Source organism: Dermacentor variabilis, chromosome 6 (assembly GCF_050947875.1).
Source record: "Dermacentor variabilis isolate Ectoservices chromosome 6, ASM5094787v1, whole genome shotgun sequence".
NCBI classification, from domain to species: Eukaryota; Metazoa; Arthropoda; class Arachnida; order Ixodida; family Ixodidae; genus Dermacentor; species Dermacentor variabilis.
The window spans coordinates 124,839,374-124,857,834 of record NC_134573.1 but is presented as its reverse complement, the minus strand read 5'-3'; the positions used below and the strand labels follow the sequence as shown (position 1 = coordinate 124,857,834).

The 18,461-nt window shown below is 47.3% G+C and overlaps 1 protein-coding gene across 1 annotated transcript in view; it reads left to right on the top strand.

Moving 5' to 3' along the window:
* Positions 1-18,461, top strand: part of LOC142584353 (uncharacterized) — a 68,047-nt gene that overhangs the window by 35,757 nt on the left and 13,829 nt on the right. The window contains exons 7-8 of the mRNA XM_075694507.1: positions 5,568-5,653; positions 13,965-14,190. Of these exons, the coding sequence (XP_075550622.1) occupies positions 5,568-5,653; positions 13,965-14,190 (312 nt within the window). The remainder of the gene's footprint in view (positions 1-5,567; positions 5,654-13,964; positions 14,191-18,461) is intronic.

The following is an 18,461-nucleotide window of genomic DNA, read 5'->3' as shown; positions in this document are numbered from 1 at the left end:
CCCGGTTTTGTGGCCATGGACGCGGAGCCTTCCAGAGGCCCTTCTGGCCAGCGGTCATCAAGGCCGTCCCTCACGAGGAAGAGAGGAAGCGTGCTCAGCGACACCGAGGACACTGAGCTATACTCGATGTCGGATGAAGACTCATCGGATGATAGCTTCATCACTGTCCGCAGAAAGAGGGCCAAAAGGAGGACTGTTAACGCGAACCCATCAACGCAAGCGAGCACGGCGACGTTGAAGTCGAGGCCTGAACGCTGGCCTCACGCCATCGTGTTCGTACCCGAAGAGCCCTCAAACAACCTCCGACTGCTAAACAGGCAAGAACTATCTGTTTTCTTGGAAGGGGTCGTGCCGAATGAAATTCAGGATATTCGGATAAATCCACGCAAAAATGTCCTCGCAATCGATGTTACCAACGGGAGTGCGCTCGAAAAACTGAAGCAAATCTCGGTGCTAGGGCGCATCAAAGTGCATTCATATATCCCGATGGATGACGCATCCACAGCAGGTGTCATTTATGACATCGATGTCGCCATTCCCAACGCGGACTTGCCTATCCTCGTCAAACCAGCAAGTGAGGGTGTTGTCATCACGCGTGTGAGCCGCCTTGGAACATCGCGCTGCGTCAAACTGATCTTCAAAGGAGATTGCTTCCAACACACGTCAAAGTCGGTCACTTCCGACACCCTGTTCGGCCCTTCATACCGAAGCCTCTTCAATGCCATCAGTGCTTCAGGCTTGGACATGTCAAGGGTATCTGCCCAAACTCGATACTATGTCCCCGTTGTGCTGAACCTCACGCGGAGGAGACGTGCCGGGCTACTGTCCTAAAGTGTGGCAACTGTAATGGTTCCCATGCTGCCTCGTCTAGGGACTGCCCTCGCATCAAGAAAGAGGTCGCTGTTCTCAAGCAAATGGTTCGGGACAATTCGACACACAAGGCGGCTGCTGCAACGATCCGGCGTCGGCGTCGGCGTCACCGAACCGCCTCGAAAAAGGCTGAGCCGCGAAAGGAGAGGGCCGCTTCCATTGTAGCACCCACTTTCTCCAATCAGGCCAAAAAGGGGCTGAACAGCACAAGGAAGTCGCCTGACAGGAATTTGTCTCAAGAAGAATGGCCTGCGCTTCCGAGCCAGCAATCTTCCACAGAACTACAGATTGTCAAGCCCGCTCGGGAGCCTGCTCTTGCCGCCGATGCCACGCCCAAAGCAGATCGTCAAGTCCTTTCAATGCTGCGTCCCCTCATAGATGCCATTCGAGTGATTCTGTCGAACCTTGGAACTACGTCTGCTCAAAATGCACTGAAAGTACTGGACGCCTTAAACCCAGTGCTTGAGTGCCTCGAATAGAGACATGGCCAGCCATCGCCCATCGTTTCGAGAGGAAGTCAAGGCAGCGTCAATCATTCAATGGAACGCAAGAGGACTAAAATCACGCCTTTCGGATTTTCGTCAGTATATATATACTAATTTGTTCCCAGTCATTGTCATATGTGAGCCTAATGTGTCAAAACCAGTCAGATTATCGGGATACGAAGCTGTTATATCCGCAACAACTAATGCATGCAGCAAAGTCATCGTTTTTCTTCGTCAAGAACTGACATATGTTCGCCAACCGATTCCGCCTCATGATAAAAATCAATTCGTTTGCCTAACAATTAAAAAGGGCAAACTCATGTTTACACTTGTTGGCGTTTATATCTCGCCTTCAAGTATTTTTGATCCCAAACGATTAGCGAACATCTTGTCTGTGTGCCCTGCCCCATATGTCATCATCGGAGATTTTAATGCGCACCATATAGCATGGGGAAGCGCAAGAACAAATGCAAGAGGGCAAAGACTTGCAAACTTCGCCTGTAACCACGGCCTTTCACTCCTGAATGACGGCAGCCCAACGTTTATACGAGGCGTGAATTATGGCAGCTGCCTTGACCTAGCTTTCGTCTCCAGCAGTTTCACAAGATATGTTAAATGGTTTTCGGATATCGAGACACACGGGAGTGATCATATTCCCACATACCTTGTCATCAAAGGAATGTCCAGTCCCACCCCACGGAACACCATTCGATTAATTGACTGGACCACTTTTACTTCCACCATGGAGGATGCTTGTCGAGAGGGCTTGTCCTCTGGATTAGAGGAAGCAATCAAGTCTGCAATGCTACACGCCGCGCGCACGGTCACGGTTTCGTCGAAGCACACGGAATTGGATATAGAGTTGGAGCGACTTCGTGCACTCCGTCGTCGTGCGGAGCGGCGTTACCGGCGTACAAAATCCATCGAAGACCTTAGGACAGCCAGACGACTACAAAAGAAACTTCAACGTCGCATGGATAGATTGGCATCTCGACGTTGGGCAAGATTTTGCCAGTCACTAGACCCTCGAAAACCACTTTCCCACATCTGGAGAACCATACGTGGTCTACGTTCCTTCCCTGAACAACGCTTCCCATTCAGAGCGCTGGCGCTCTTCCAGGGGCGGCTAGAGGCTGATGTTGCAGAAGACTTTTGTGCAAGGATCGCTGGCCAAGCAACCGGTCCAGGCTTTCGAGCCCCCAGTCGCATCCCTGTTTCACGTGACGGCCGCATGGATCTTCCTTTCATAATGGAGGAACTAGATGCGGCTCTTGCTCTATGCAGGCGTTCTTCATCCGCGGGACCAGATGGAATATCCTACCGCGCCTTGAACAACCTGAGTGATGGCGCACGGAGAGAACTCTTACATCTCTACAACTTATCTTGGCAGGATGGCATGGTTCCCGAAGAATGGAAGATAAGCCGCTTGGTCCCTCTCCTGAAGCAAGGCAAGTCCCCACTTGAACCCACCTCATACCGCCCAATAGCGCTGGCCAGCTGTGTGGGAAAGATAATGGAAAAGATGATCCTTGCCCGCTTGGAGTGGTACCTGGAGCACTACAACATGTTACCGAATTGCATGGCTGGTTTTCGTCGAGATCGCTCTTCAGTAGACAGTGTTGTTGATCTCGCTACGTACGTCCAGCTTCAAAAGTCACGCAAAAGATTATGTGCAGCTTTGTTCTTGGATGTCAAGGGGGCATACGATAACGTATCTCACGAGGCTATCCTCGATGCTCTTGAGATGGTTGGTCTAGGTGGTCGAGTTTTCCAATGGATCTCTCATTACCTTTTTATGAGATCGTTTTTTGTCTGTACCGGTGATGGTAAAACCGCACTACACTACACGTACCGAGGTGTTCCTCAAGGCGGTGTACTAAGCCCTACCCTATTCAACCTCACACTCATTGGTCTCGTTGATCATTTGCCAGCAGCGATCAAGATATCAATGTACGCCGACGACATATGTATATGGACCTCAGGTGTGACACGTCCTCAGATACGTGCAAGACTTCAAAAAGCTGCTACTCTAATAGCTATATACCTCCGCAACCAAGGTCTTGAAATCTCGTCAGACAAATGTGCACTGATGGCGTTCACTCGGAAACCAATGACACCCTACGCCACATCAATAAATGGCCAGATAATTTCTTATGAGAAGACTCACAAATTTCTTGGCATAATCATTGATAGAGATCTCTCATGGAGCCCACACGTGACCTACTTGAAAAAGCGTCTGACAGCAATCTCCCAACTTTTCAAGTTTCTGGGAGGAAAGACTTGGGGAATGTCAGTGCATGCAATGTTGGAATTGTACAGGGCTCTTTTTCTGGGCTTCTTGAGATACAGTTTGCCCGTACTGACCAACACCTGCCAGACAAATCTTCGTGCTCTACAGGCTATTCAAGCTCGGGCTCTGAGGGTTTGTCTTGGTTTGCCAAAATGCACATCGATAGCAGCGACTATTGCGCTTGCTCGGGACCAACCTATACAAACACACATTGCGGTAGAAGTGTTGAGAGTGCACATTAGGCACGTTGCCCGTGCCTGTTCCCACCATCTGGCAACACTACCGTCAGAAAGGCCGCAGGCAGCATTTTGTACTACGCTTTCGGAGTATTACACCTGCCTCCCGTCAGGCTTCACCCCCGAAACTAAGCCATCGATTCCTCCATGGTGTTTGGCTCGACCCGCAGTGCACCTCACCGTGCCAGGAATCAGGAAAAAATCTGAGCTGTCATCACCTGCTCTTAAACAACTAACTCTGCTCCTTTTACACGAGAGGTACGCCGAACACGTACATATTTATACTGATGGATCGGCAACTCTCCAGTGTTCCTCTGGAGCCGTGGTCTTCCCAGCGAAAGCCACCACCATCAGTTTCAAGACATGTCACCCAACGACACCGATGGCCGCGGAACTTGCAGCCCTTCGCGCTGCACTTCGTCTCGTCAGCCAAGAGCAACCTCGAAGATGGTCAATATTCAGTGACTCGAAGGCTGCACTGCAATCTTTGCTATCGGCCCTGCGGCGCGGACCAAACGAACAACTGGTATTTGAGATTAGAGAACTGATTCATACCTTAACTGAGAAAGGACACCACGTGACATTTCAGTGGCTTCCAAGTCACTGCGGAGTCATAGGGAACGAACACGCTGACAACGCTGCTCGGTCGGCTCTTCAAGGGGACAAAGAGGAGCCGATACCGTTATCAAGGACAGATGCCGCTCGAAAACTTCGAATTATCAGCCGTGACATCACGTTCTCTTTGTGGAACGCTGGAAGTTTTCACGACTACCGACTCCAGAATCTTGACTACCCTCAACGCCTTTGTATTCCAGCTGGACTCTGCCGTCGCGAAGCTACTCTGCTTTGTCGACTATGGCTAGGGGTGGCTTTCACCAAGTCTTTCGCTTACCGAATTGGATGGGCCGACGACGCCACGTGTGAGGACTGTGGTAACGAGGAGACTTTTCAACACCTTCTTTGTGACTGTCCTCGATATAATTTGCAGAGACAATCACTCGTAACCGCGATAGCGCGCTTTGACCAAAGACCTCTCACAGAGGAACTTATTTTAAAATACCGCCATCACAAGCCATCGCAGCAGAGGGCGACGAGGGCACTGTTGCGGTTTTTGAGGGCGACAGAATTGGACAGGCGGCTATAGCCTGAACAGATGTTGATAGTGCGGCAAGTGTCACTGTGCTGTGCGATGACAGTATTCGGTGCCAGTGACCGATTGTGATTGTGTGCCTACGCTCCTTCCTTTCCTTATCTCTACTTTGTTACCACTTTACCTCCCCCTCCCCCCTCTCCCCAGTGTAGGGTAGCCAACCGGATCTTTCTCTCTGGTTAACCTCCTTGCCTTTCCCCTTTCCTCTCTCTCTCTCTCTTCCTAAATCAAGGCAATCGTTCCCATATATAAGCAGAGTAATGTTTATTTTGTTGTAGCTACCCACAATAAAATGTCACTTGCAAGATATATAAACAAATTATGAGTAGTTGCCTCACGGTGACGCATTTTGTAACGGTCGTCACCGGGAAATCCTGTCTGATTGCTTGTCCGAAAGCTATGACGATGTCCCTGTTAGATGTTTGTACTTTATCACTCTGATACAAACCTGATACATCATAGACATTTTTTATGAGCTATACCACAGGGTTCTTCGTTTACACAGCAAGTTAAAAACGGTGGTTTTCTTTTTCCAGAAACGAGAATACTATCACGATGCCTTTCCAATGGACATTGGATCTTTCGGCATCTTTGAAATGACGTACACAGGGAGCGACGAAGTGTGAGTGTCATGTTTTACATTGTTTTCGTGAGCCTCAGGTAAATGCCATCAGGCCCGAAATCGTTTACCATAGGCGGAAGGCTTTAAAAGCTTGCGTTTCCGCGTTAAATTTGGGGCCATTCGCTTGATTTGCGCACATTAGTTTCCTGCAGGCATATGCCAAGCAACTCCCGCTGTATTAGCTACAACTATCTCCCTCAAAATTTGTGCGATGTTTTGCCAACAGTCGGGTAACGTACAATAACTATAACTTCAAATTTATACGTATTGATTATACCTAATCTGTATAGAGAGGCACTAAACGGCCTAGTTATTTAGGTACATCCACGTGAGTGGCGTTTTTGACAGTTCTGTAGGCGACAGCTGACAGAGCACTTCGCGTATATGACATAGCAGCGCTTACCACATCTTTAAGGCTTTCAAATGGAGATTATGATGTCGCTGTCTCGTTAATTTGTTGGCCAAATATAGGGTGCATGCTGCTAGCATTGTATTGCTGGTTTTGCTGCTGGTATTGCCTGGCAGTCTGGGCCGGCAATCAGCTCGGCCGCACGCCTCTGGCGATGTTCGGAAACGCGTTATACCACGAGTCCATAACATGGCGTGGGATCTCCTTGCGCATAAATCCTCGGTTCGCCGGGAAACATTTATTTTGTCGCAAACGCGCATATGGAATGCCTCTCCTTTGCATGTTGTCACGCAAAGTCCTCCTTTCGACATAGAATCGCCGGAAGGAGCAAATAACATTTTATTCTAGAGCTCAGATCATATATCGGCAGCCGCACCTTAAAGGGACACTAAAGGTTACCAGAAACTCAAGTTAAAGTGGTAGGGCAATGTTCTAGAACGTCTAAGGCGTCAATATAATCGCGAATAGAGCTTTAGTAACCGAGAAATTGAGGTAAATGCATGACACGATTTGAGACCCCCCAGCGACATTCCGGTACTAGCCCGATGACGAAAGGACTCCTCATAATTTGTGTTACTAATACTCAACTACTCGTATTAAAAATATCATTTCATTCGATTATAAGACGGAAAAAAATGCTACTTGTCTACGTCTATTCGATTCTAAGAAAAAATAACATTTTGACGTTACCCTTCAGTAATATGGGTGTTCGAAAGGTTTCGTTTTCGCTCGACTCTGCGCGCTCGACTCCGCGCCGCGCACGCTTTGGAGTTTCAGTAGTTTCGTTATCGCGTCGTGCTGTGAGGGTTCTGCTGGCTCGCGAAACTTTCATTTGGAACAACCAGCGAGAATGACACGTCCATGTGATGTCGTGGGAAGCCCTCGTTGCTTTCCCGCTCCGGAGAGCCGGTGTCGAGGCCGCCGTCGTAGTACGCAACGACGCCGGCAGTGCGAGCCCTCAGCAGCAGGTCGCGCTCGTCGGTGCTCAAATCGCTGAAGTTGAGCCCACCATCGCGAGCCAATCTGTCGGTGTCAGGGTCCATTGCGACGAGCGTCGAAGTTAGCGTCATAGAATGAAGTACCAGCTTATGGGCACCTTGCGCTGGAATTTGAGGTATAGTAGCGGTGCCTGGTGGCGGTGCGGGAAACGACATCTGGGTCGTGCTAGCTTGGGTCGTATTGAGCCCTGGCTGTGACGAAGCATGTTTCTAGGCCGAGTTTTGCGTCGATTCGCACATTTTTATGCCCCGTTGCGAGTGCGAAAAGGCTCGTCGCTTCTCATAGACCACGCCAACCACGCCGCGAGCTCGCCGCAGCCTATAGTTTAACGAAAACGGACTCTCTGTGTGCCGTGGGACGTAATGTGGGACGTAATTCGTTTCTCCTTCCGCTAGCCACCATACTCCCGCTTTCGCTCTGCTGTCGGCTCTGTCTTGGCTCTGTTTCTGGCCGCGCGTTCGCGTTTTGCGCAGAAAGGCCGTAGTGCCGTCTGCGGACGCCGTTCTACTCACCGATGGCGCAACGTCACTGTGAGACCATGATGTCAGTACTCCTCGATCGGAGGGCGGGCGATTTGAACAGCGCTAGAGGTACGCGGACGCTTCAGAACGCATTTTCTCTTAAAATAAGTCTCTCCTTGGCACGAAGCAAGCGTTTCGAGGTTTCTGTGATGGTATTTCAACAGTACACGTTGACTTAATAGTAACCTTTAGTGTCCCTTTAAAAAGGGTGAAAATAGCGTTCTTCACAAACACCAATGACAGCTACGCTTAAACAAATTGTCATAGTGCGTGAGATTCGTTTTCTTTTCTCTCTCCTTCTTTTTCTTTCTTTTTTGCTAGCTGCGTCAACTCCACACGCGTTCCAGTGGGAGCCTCACTTCAAGCCTCTTACCAACACCTTTTACGAACCTCTTACAAACCTCTAACAGACCTCTTGTGAACAGGTTCCGCTGCGTTTATCGGTGGTGGTCGCGGGTTGCCGAAAACAGGATGTCAGGGGCGGTATTCTCTAGTGATCACCTTGGGAGATACGACCACTTTCGTGATGTTTCGTGTTGCGCGGCACCGAAAGCGTCGTCATGGTGATAATGATGAGGATGTGGATTTATTTGCACCCCCTTCGAAACGAGACGGTGACAAATAGTCACCTAGCCTGTTTGAGCTATAGTCAAGTAACATACATCGATTTATCAGCCTAGCCTTTTGCCTGTCTCTGTAATCTTTTAACTCTTCCTTAAACCCTCTATCTATCTTGTATGTGGTTGCATGGTTGGCAGCGCTCCTGGCACCACAGAGTTTCGGCCAAAAATTGTAGAGGAAACTCTGGCGTTGACATAGCTCAGCAGCCGTGGGAATCATAGGTACAGTGCTTGGATTTCCTTAAGCTTCGTGCTTGTGGCTTCAGACATTCGTGTGGCTTTATTCACGTATTACCCGTTTTCATTCTGAATTTTCAACAACAAAAAAACGTATTTTTGTAAACGTTTGCAGGCAAATAGGCTTCTGAGCCTATGTATATAATAACTGAAAATTGTGGCATTAATAGCGCAAGATTTTGTCAAAACTGATTACTTTGCAGAGTCACAAAGCCGTCAGAAGCCCCAGAGACGAAGTTTAGGCCAATCTACGTGCTACCTAACATTTTCATTCTGGCTGAACCACCCTAATTGCAGCTCTTGTACACACATGCGCGTCAGCGCCACAGTTACTATTGAAATCTTTTTTTCCCGAAGACTGCGCCTGACACTATGCAAAGCTTGTTATACTCGAACAGTTTATGACACCACAGAGTTTCTTACAACAATCACTAGAGGGAATCACGGTACTCCGGTCGTTCTTATTAATAATTTTTGAGAAATATCCCTAACATGGAGCGGGAATCAGAAAGTTTTTGTCCCTATTTGTTATTAGCCAAAATAAGGTACATACAGGTAATTACAAATTTACGTAGTATTCTACATACCTTACCCTATTTTACCACACAGTCCCCACACCGGTTCAGACATCTGTACCATCACAACACTAAATTTGAGATGGCCATGCAGCATAATTCGTCCAGCTGACAGTGGAAACACTGTCGGACTGCTTTCCCGTCTTCGCTGCACGCGAATCGCTATTCTGCCAGGAACTTGTTTAGCAGACCGAGAACGTGCAAATCACGAGGGGAAATCGTCGCCAGTAACAATGCTTTCCAGGAAATCATCACCATCCGAGGCATACCGTTACAGATGATTCAGTGAAGCAATCATTCGCTTGGCTTTCATAACTTCATTCGACTGGTTAGGTACCCACCAACATGAAACCTTCCGGTACGCTAAGGACCCGTGAGCGATGTCGTAAACACCCCCACGCGAAATGCCAAGCTCCCGGGAAATATCCCTGGTGTGCAACAGTCAATCCGCTTTCACCTTTGCATCCACGCGGGAAATGTAATCAGTCAGCGACGCGCGCGGCCTCCCCGAACGCTCATTGTCATGCGAGTCTTCAAGGCCTTTTGCGAACTCACAACACCACCACCTCACACTTCTCAAAGCGGGACACGCTTACCCATACGTGGGCTGCATTTCCCTGTGGACTTCGATGGACGTTCGTCGCTTGCTCCACAGAAAACGAATCACACTTCATTGCTCATACACCGTGGACGTGTCAAGCGCAACCGCCATCTTCAGCAACTGACAGCAGCGCCGTGCCGTGGAGGTACCGGCAGATAAGGACGGGCTGGCCCAAGAAAGGTCCACCGCTGTGAATGGATATATTTACTTCGCATTTACAGTCGCACTTTGGCTAAAAAAATAACGGCTAAGACTTTGCGGTTCGCCTTCGTACGTCAGTTTGTTACTATTCGTGATTGTGGCTTCAAACGTGTTTGTGGCGTTATTTTTACTCTTTGTCTTTCTAAATTCCCAAGCACTCGTAGTTTTTTAAGCACAGTTACAGCACATCAGAACAACCAGCATCCTGCCTACATGCGCAATCGTTGCCAATTGTTCAATTAGGACGTACTATTTTGTTTAAAACAATCAGTTTGCAAAATTTCAAACCTAAAGTCGAATGGGTGAAGTTTATAGGTAAGTACTTGAAAGTTCCACTTCAACTTTTCCCGTGATAGTACGTCGGGTTAGTATCGTTATCTTGAACATTCTGACTGGTCTTTTGTAGACGGGACAAGTGGTGCTGGCGAGCAAGTTAATTTGTTTACGAAAGTAATTGAGGATGGTAGGCGCATATTCGTACATATTAAAACACCCAGGAAGTCCGACTTTCCTCATTTGTTTTCTAGAAATTGAAAGGCCATGCACACAGAAAAGTGGGGTAAATGGGCCTAGGTAGCCGTAAACTTTGATTCAGGCGCTGTCACTTTCACATTTTGTTATAACACTGATCACTGCAACATGCATATTAAAAGTGTTTAAGCCAGCATGACACATAACTCAATATATTTCTGGGGCTAGGCGTGCCTTTACGATTCTAAACAAAGTGCCGAGGATGTATGTCATGTTGAGGGAAACGGCGATGCTGTTTCGAAAGCTCCTGCTGCAGAGCGAAATGCTCTGTAAACACAGAATTTCGTTCTGTTCTCGGTGAACAAAAAATGTTTCTACCTCAAGTAGCCTTCCTTCTCAGTCCTGTACGGTACGTAAGCTGTGAATCAATGAAGACCTTGTTTTGAAGTGTATGAAGCGCTTGAAACCTTCCCTTCTTTGTTGTACTAATGGTATCCCTGCCGCACTGCTTAAGACGTTTGGGAGCCCATGCTTGTTCTTACTCTCCCACGGATGTTCAATAGCTTCCTAAAGGCTAGTACCTTTCCTAGTACCTAGAAGGTAGCATGAGTATATATATATTAGATACAGATTTATTAAAAGAAGGATGGCTCATCGGCCTCCTAAGAATAATAGAGTTTGGCAGTTGGGATATGATTATAGGGCCAGCTACCGAGGAATGCTTCTCTGCACGGTTACACCCATCCGGAGAATGTCAGATTCCGCAGCAAAGGCAAAAAGCGCTCGCAGGACGCAGTCGGCCTCCGCTGAGGGACGGGTCCACTAGTATATAGATTGGCTGATAGAAGTACAGTTACTAACTATCGACCAATATCTATCTTCTACTATGCGCCTAATGTGTTTGAATCTGTATTACATTGATTGTCCAGCTGTGCGTAGCATTACTGACCCTGCCAACAAAATTGCATTGCATGGGGTATTTCTCGTTGCCAAATGGATACCTTCGCACGTAGGGATCACCGGAAATGAGGCTGATTGACTGGCTTCAACTTGCGCTCATAATGACTGTGTTTGCACTGCAATTTTTTGCAATCTTGATGACACTAGCCTGCTGATTCGTCCACACCTGGTCCAGACTGCCAGGCTTACAATACCAGCAACAAGTACCCTATTTTACCCACGCGTCGCAAGTGGAACGTTCCCGCCCCGTGTTCGCAGTTGATGTTTGCCTCGTCGTGCTGGTATCACAACTATAACTTAAGCTAAGGATTGGCTGTGTGAACGTGTGCGGACCTTTATGCCGACAAGGACGTGCGGACAGTGATATTGGACGGGGACACCTGATATTGGAGTGTCCCGTTTTCACTGCGCAGCGCACGTCGCTGTAGTGAGGGGCTATCACCTCCTTGGCCTGCGATGTGCGACACTCGACGCATGTTTATGCCCTAGTAGTTAAGCGTCTCGTCGCGATCAGGTGCATCGCGCTCTTACTTTTTTAAAAGAAACTAAGTTAGGTTCACGTTTGTTGTTTGTTTTCAGGCGATGGGATTGCAAAACACTATTTCTTCTGTTTTGACATTCTTTAAGGGCTTGACGTGCAATGCACTGTGTGTGACCTGTACTCTGTGTTCTGCTTAATTATTTGAGATTTGCCATCTTGCTCTTTCTCTCCTCTTCCCTCCCCTACTTCCTATCTTCCATTTCTATGTTTCTGTCTCCTCCTTTCTAAAGAGTAGGCAGGCGTCGTGCCCCTTACGGTGCCAGTTTTTGTAAGCCTGCTCCTCGCTTTCCTTTTCCGGCCTAGTGTGTATGTATGTTTTTAAAACAAACAATAATTACATTTTCTGCTTTCTGTTCGTGCTAAGAACATGCTAATAAATGAGCAGCTTGGCTTTGTACCAGAGCAGTCCGGAAGAACAAAGTTGGTTACATTTATGCTCCATGCTTCCAGAGTGGCACCTAGTAGGGATCACTTAGGCGCTGTTAATTTGACTTAAGTAAATCGTTTGATGTAACTTTTCGTGAGCTCCGCACTAGAAAGCTCACGCTAATGAACATGACTTATTCCGTCACTGCCTTGCTATCTAATTACGTAAGCAATATATCTTGCTTCGTGAGCATTAACGAACATAGTTCTATTAGCTATGAGGTCACTAGCGGAGTTCCACATGGATTCGTTCTGGGCCGTCTCCTTACTGTTCGGAGATGACATTTCGTCAGTAATTCAACACTTGTCATTCCTTCCATCATTTCTTCTATATGCTAACTACTTAAAGTGATTTAAGGCTCTCGATATAGTGTTCCCGAACGCATTGAGCACCAATAAAATTGTTTCACTCTCAAACTGGTGCATCCCCCCTCAATAAGCTACTCAGAAATGCTTTTAAAGCTAAGGTATTGGGTTATACGCGGAAAATACACCGTGTGTAATTTTTGTTCATTTTTCACGATGTTTAGGGAACGTCGATGACCTGAAAGACCTTGGCCGCACGTCAGACGTATGAAGCAAACTGCTCTCGCGCTCTTGGCATTGTTTGTTGAATACCACATGACTTCCACTCCGCTTGCTGCCTTTTTGAAAGGGTATTCTGCTGTGTGCCTTCCGCTACCAGAGTACGGCTCTATAGTTTGGGGTGGAAACGTGCAAATCTATCGCTAACCTAATCGAACGCGTCCAGAATGGATTTATATCTATTTTCGAACACCACTATTGCCGTTCCATCACCCTAGCCCAGCCTTTTCAGATGTACCTCAACTCGCACATCGAAAGTCAAGACGTGTTAAGTCAGACTTTTAGGTCAGGCTGTCAGCCGTGGACATCTTGGGATATTTTTTTTACAAATATTTTTCGTATGCTGTCTACGTAATTGCGGAACGACGAACTCCTCAATTTGTTGACTAACGGCCAAGTTTTTCTTGGGTTGCTGCGGGCGAATGAGAACTGAGCGTATTACAATTGCCTTCTGGCAGATCGCAGTAAAGCCTTAACTTTGTTTGTCGCAGTTCTATATAGATTAAATAATGACTTATTTCTCGGACATAGCCTATGTCGTTTAATGAGTTATTTTTAATAACCTTTAAGATGTCATTATTTATCAACAAACAAATAATAATAATAATAATAATAATAATAATAATAATAATAATAATAATAATAATAATAATAATAATAATAATAATAGATGTTATTCAAGTGTCTACTTAGTTGGCTTGTATGGCAACATCCAGCAGCAGCGACAATTATACAATTAGGTCAACAAATGGCAATATGTTAAACACCGTACAAAAAATAACTCAAATTACTCATCATCACTGCCCAAGTGATAGTATGGCGGCACCAAGCTGGCGCCTCTCGAATGCGAAGAATATATCTCCTTGTGTAACCTTTTGGAAATGTTTGGGGGGAATACCCCGATCGTACAGGTATTCCATAACAGATGTGTATTCTGGGCTATATTTAGCCTGTAAGTGGCGTATTTTATGAAAGAAAGAGTAAATAGCCATCCAGCTTGTAGCACGAAGGGTCTCTCTCTCTCTCTCTCTCTCTCTCTCTCTCTCTCCCACTCGCACACACCACGAACCCCTCGCATGAACTTTCCTCAAGGTTTACTTACCGCATTTAAACTAGCTTACCACTTCCCGTTCTTTTCCTTCTCCTTTTTTTTAAAAAATTCTAGGCTGCTGGTAGACGTGAGCGAGCCGGGCGCTCTCCCGAGGAACATCACTTTCAGGAGAACTAACATGAGAATGGGCGACACTTTCTTGGCGTACATCCGATGCGCGCCCACCGGGTGGGTGTTGCAGATGAGTTTCCAGGATCAGGCGGTGCTCGCCTTACGCCCAAAAAACGACAGACGCCTCTCGCCAAAGTTCTCCGCTGCCAACATAATGCGAATGTACCTGGTGAGTGAGTTCAAGATAACGTCGTCTGCACAGACAACGCGCGCGTTCGTCCCGTCGCTAGGCTTAAGACTGAATGTGCGAACGCCCGATTCACTCCAGAACAAGTGGAGCACAGCGCGCGACGATTGGTCAGATTGCTCAGCTTATAGATAGTCACAAGAACGTTCTACAGGGGCACAATACAAGTAGAAGGTTATATTACATTACAGTGTATTTGAAGGTGCACCATTAAGTGTAGTTTTGTTGCCTTTACCTTTTGTATTTTTTTTAATATTTAACCATGTGGTTTTTCGAATATACATGGGATTTCAGCGAACACTTCCAAACTTTTTAAAAGTTGCCTGTGAGAGATAGCTCGGTTCTAGTTTATGAGCCGGTCTGCTCGAAGAGGAGGACACTGCTTGCACAAAAAAATGGAAATGCAAAGTGGACTAATTGGCAAACATTCACTAATGAACTTTCTAGCCAATTATCTTAGGACCCATATAGCAATTTACAAATTCTAGCAGTAGACTTCACAAGGTGGATCCACTTGGAACGAATTCGCAGGGCGACACCAGTCTCGAGATATAAAGCCCCGAACTTTGCGGAGAAATGCATTGGCGTTCCAGTTACTAAAGTGCTTCAGTGCATAAAACGACGTTTCATGCACTGAACTTCATGCACTGAACTTCATGAACTGAACTTCATGCACTGAACACTAAAGTGTTCCGTGCATGAAGACGCCCGTCTTCCATCCAACCGTATTAATTTTTTTTCGCGACGTTTGCCACGTAGAATGAAATAGCAACTCGCCCAGCAAACCACCTTTATGATGTTGAATAAAGCCTTGTTGAAAATTATGCAGTTACCCCATTCGAATATGAAACAAAATAAGGAAACTCCTATAAAGGGAAGAAAGAAAAATCGTAGTGTGTAAACCTGAATGTCTTGCATGAAAGCGTTCAATGAGGATAAATGATTGATTCATTCATGCGGTTCATCCTTCTAAAGGGACATGCCAACTATTAGAGCGGCCGTATTACGGAGGCCACTCCTTTAAGTATGACCAACTGGAGTTTCTTTAACGTGCACTTAAATCTATGTGCACGAGTGCTTCTTCTTCTTTTTCACCTTCGTGGCTGGGAATCGCATCAGCTATCACGTGCTCAGAAAAACAGCAACGCAGCAAGTGCGGCGGTACGAAAAAAATGTCTTGGGCGGAAGAGTCTTACTATATATATATGTATATATATATATATATATATATATATATATATATATATATATATATATATATATATATATATATATATTAACAGGCGACGCTCTAAGTCACAAATCACCAATAAGGGTTGTTTAAAAAAAAAGGAAAGCTTTGTTTCCTGTCATATTGTTCCCGATTACGCATGGTATGAAGCCTGCATAATAAAAACTAATCTCGTAAATAAACATCCATCACAATGAAAAGTACAACAATTTTCCGTACTAACTAAAACCACAGGCTGCATCAAGTTAGGAAAAGCCGATGTACTGCAATGCCTCCCAGAAACATGTATATAGCTTATAAACATTGATAACGTAAATGTAACTGTTGCGAAAATATCCTACGCCAATTCAAACAACATGATATATATCAAAAAAGAGAGTCTACATGGCAATAATCCCGCGACATTTTTGGGTGAAATTTCTGAAGGTTGTTGCTGATCATTGTTGATTATTGCTGAAGGTTCAAATACTGCGTTAGTAGTAGGCGTGAATTTGACTCCTGAGTCTCTTTTCCATACTAAGAACACAAACGATTTGAATGCTGTTGCGTTTCGCCTGCGACACGTGGTTTTGCCGGCGCGACTGCGGCGGGGCGGCAGACATTTTGGCCCGATCGTCGTCGCCGCAACACTCATCGCCAGGTGTTTCCAGGCGCGACTGCGGCGATGCGACCGCCTAGGGATCATCCTCGCATTCCAGTCATTGTGCCAGAACCAGGCGATGCGAAAGCAGGGATTATCATCGCATTCCAGTCATTGTGCCCGAAACAGGCGATGCCAAAGCAGGGATCTCATTCCAGTCATTGTGCCCGAAACAGGCGATGCCAAAGCAGGGATCTCGTTCCAGTCATTGTGCCCGAAACAGGCGATGCCAAAGCAGGGACCATCCTCTCATTACAGTCATTGTGTCCGACCGGCAGCGCCACGACAGGGTGCTACGAGATCGTGCTCGACATGGTGCTACGGCATCGCTACGACAGTGTGCGTCACCATTAGCCCATTGTACATTCACGTGCTCGTCTTTTGAGGGGTTCCTTCTTGCCCTCAACTGCGAGAGTATAAAAACAGCTGCCCCCGGACGCCAAAAGGAGGGCTCCGATTTCTTCTGTTGAGTGAAGTGCTCTCCCGTCTCTCTACTTCGGTCAAACCTGACCGCCAACTCTTTGCGATGTTAAAATAAACAAGTTGTTTCGTTGTTACCAGTCGACTCATGCTTTGCCGGGACCTTCGGATGCTTCCAGTTGTACCCCAGGCCGCCAGGCCAACGCTACCCTTGGGGCTTGCGACCCAGGTACAACCACGGGCGTCAGCGCCGAGTTCCCAACAGATCGTACCAGCAGTCCGATCCCAAACATCTGGTTGCCAGCGGTGAGATCGCCTCCGACTTCAAACAACTGTCTGCCAGCGGTGAGATCGCGACAACGGAGGCCAGCAGCGAAGAGATGCAGTTGACTGTATGCTGAGCAGCTCAACGACGATCCGGGAGCAGTGCAACGAGCCCTGTGTGATGACTAAAGCCCCTCAATTTTTCAAAAGTAGCGCCATTCTTAGATCTTTCCGCCACCCCGCTCACCCAGGTGCTTCCTCCTCCACTCCTCCTGTCGCCCCAGCCTCCTCCGCTCCCCCATTGGCCAATCTGTGTCACGTGGAAGCAGACCCCGCGCTTTTGTATATTTTTTTCTTTCTGGCGCAGAGCAGGCGCCGCGCTTTAGTATATTCTTTCTTTCCAGCGCGCTCCGACCTCCATTGTTGGGCCTGCGCGACGAAAGTACGGCAGGCGGTCTGAAGGAGCGCGGTAGTTTTATGCAATGCGTTAGCTCCGAGTGCTTAATTGCGATGTCGTGCTGCTGCGCCTTCGGTTGCCACAACAGACCCAGTGACGGCAAAAAGCTTTTTGCTCTACCATCCGGCGGGCGCAACGCAAAACGAAGAAAAGTCTGGATTCACAAGATCGGGCGGGCTGACTTCGAGCAAGTGGCAAAGAACGCGCGGCTTTGTGAAGTAAGTGCCACAGCCCCGCCAACCTCTCCTTTTGAGCCTAGTTAACGCCTTCCGCTTCGAAAAAGTGTATGTGTTCATGCTGTGCGTGGTTTTTAGCGCGTTTAAGTTGACTTTTCTTTTTTGGTATGTGCTCTCTTTGTTTCATGTAGTTTCGTCTTGCGGTGAAAGTGCACGCATCTGCAGCTGGCCTGCGACATAAAAGCGACATTATTCAGGGTGTGTTTTGAGCTCCACCAGAAGTTTGCACATTCTCGACGCTTTTGCCTGCAGGGCTCACTATGACTTATGGATGCAGTCTTTTAGCTTCGAATGTACACCTGCATGTATTAATTTGCTTTGTGGTGCTTAACGTTTTTAACGTCCCGAAGCGACTAAAGCTATGATGGAGGTCGTAGTGGATTGCTCCGGATAACTTTATTTAGGTCGCCAAGAGATGTTTAACGTGCACTTTGATCGTAGAGTCGTACGTGGGCCGGTAAATTCCTCGTTGGCGTTTCATAATTCTCGCGTCGGCGCGGTAGCGCTGCGTTAGAAGTTGGCGCCTCGGCGCGATTGTATTTCTTCAATAGATTTTATTTACTAGTTGCAACAACGTGTCATTATTTCGTATTATTGACGGCGCCTCCAGGGCACCAAAGCAGCATTGGGAACACCAAAGCTAGAACCAGGGCTGGATGGGGCTCGCCGAAGCCTGTCCATGCCAAGAGGGTGTAAGATCGGCTGTCCGCGATCGCGGACAGCCAATTTTGTATGCGCACACTTCCTGCGCCGCCTGCTTTATTGTAATTTCACGTGCTCTTCAGATGTCTCCGTTAGCCGTTGCATGTGCCGTCCTGGAGCAGTACTTGCCAAAAAAAAATCTATTGTCACGATTACCAAAGCACCCCGCAATGAATAAAGCACCCCGCGACTGCTGCAACATACCGCGCCCGTGCGAGGAGAATTACGGAACACCAACGAGGAATCTCTTTACGGGCCTCTTGCATTTCGCCTCTATCCCGGCTGCTGCTGGACGAGTGCTCG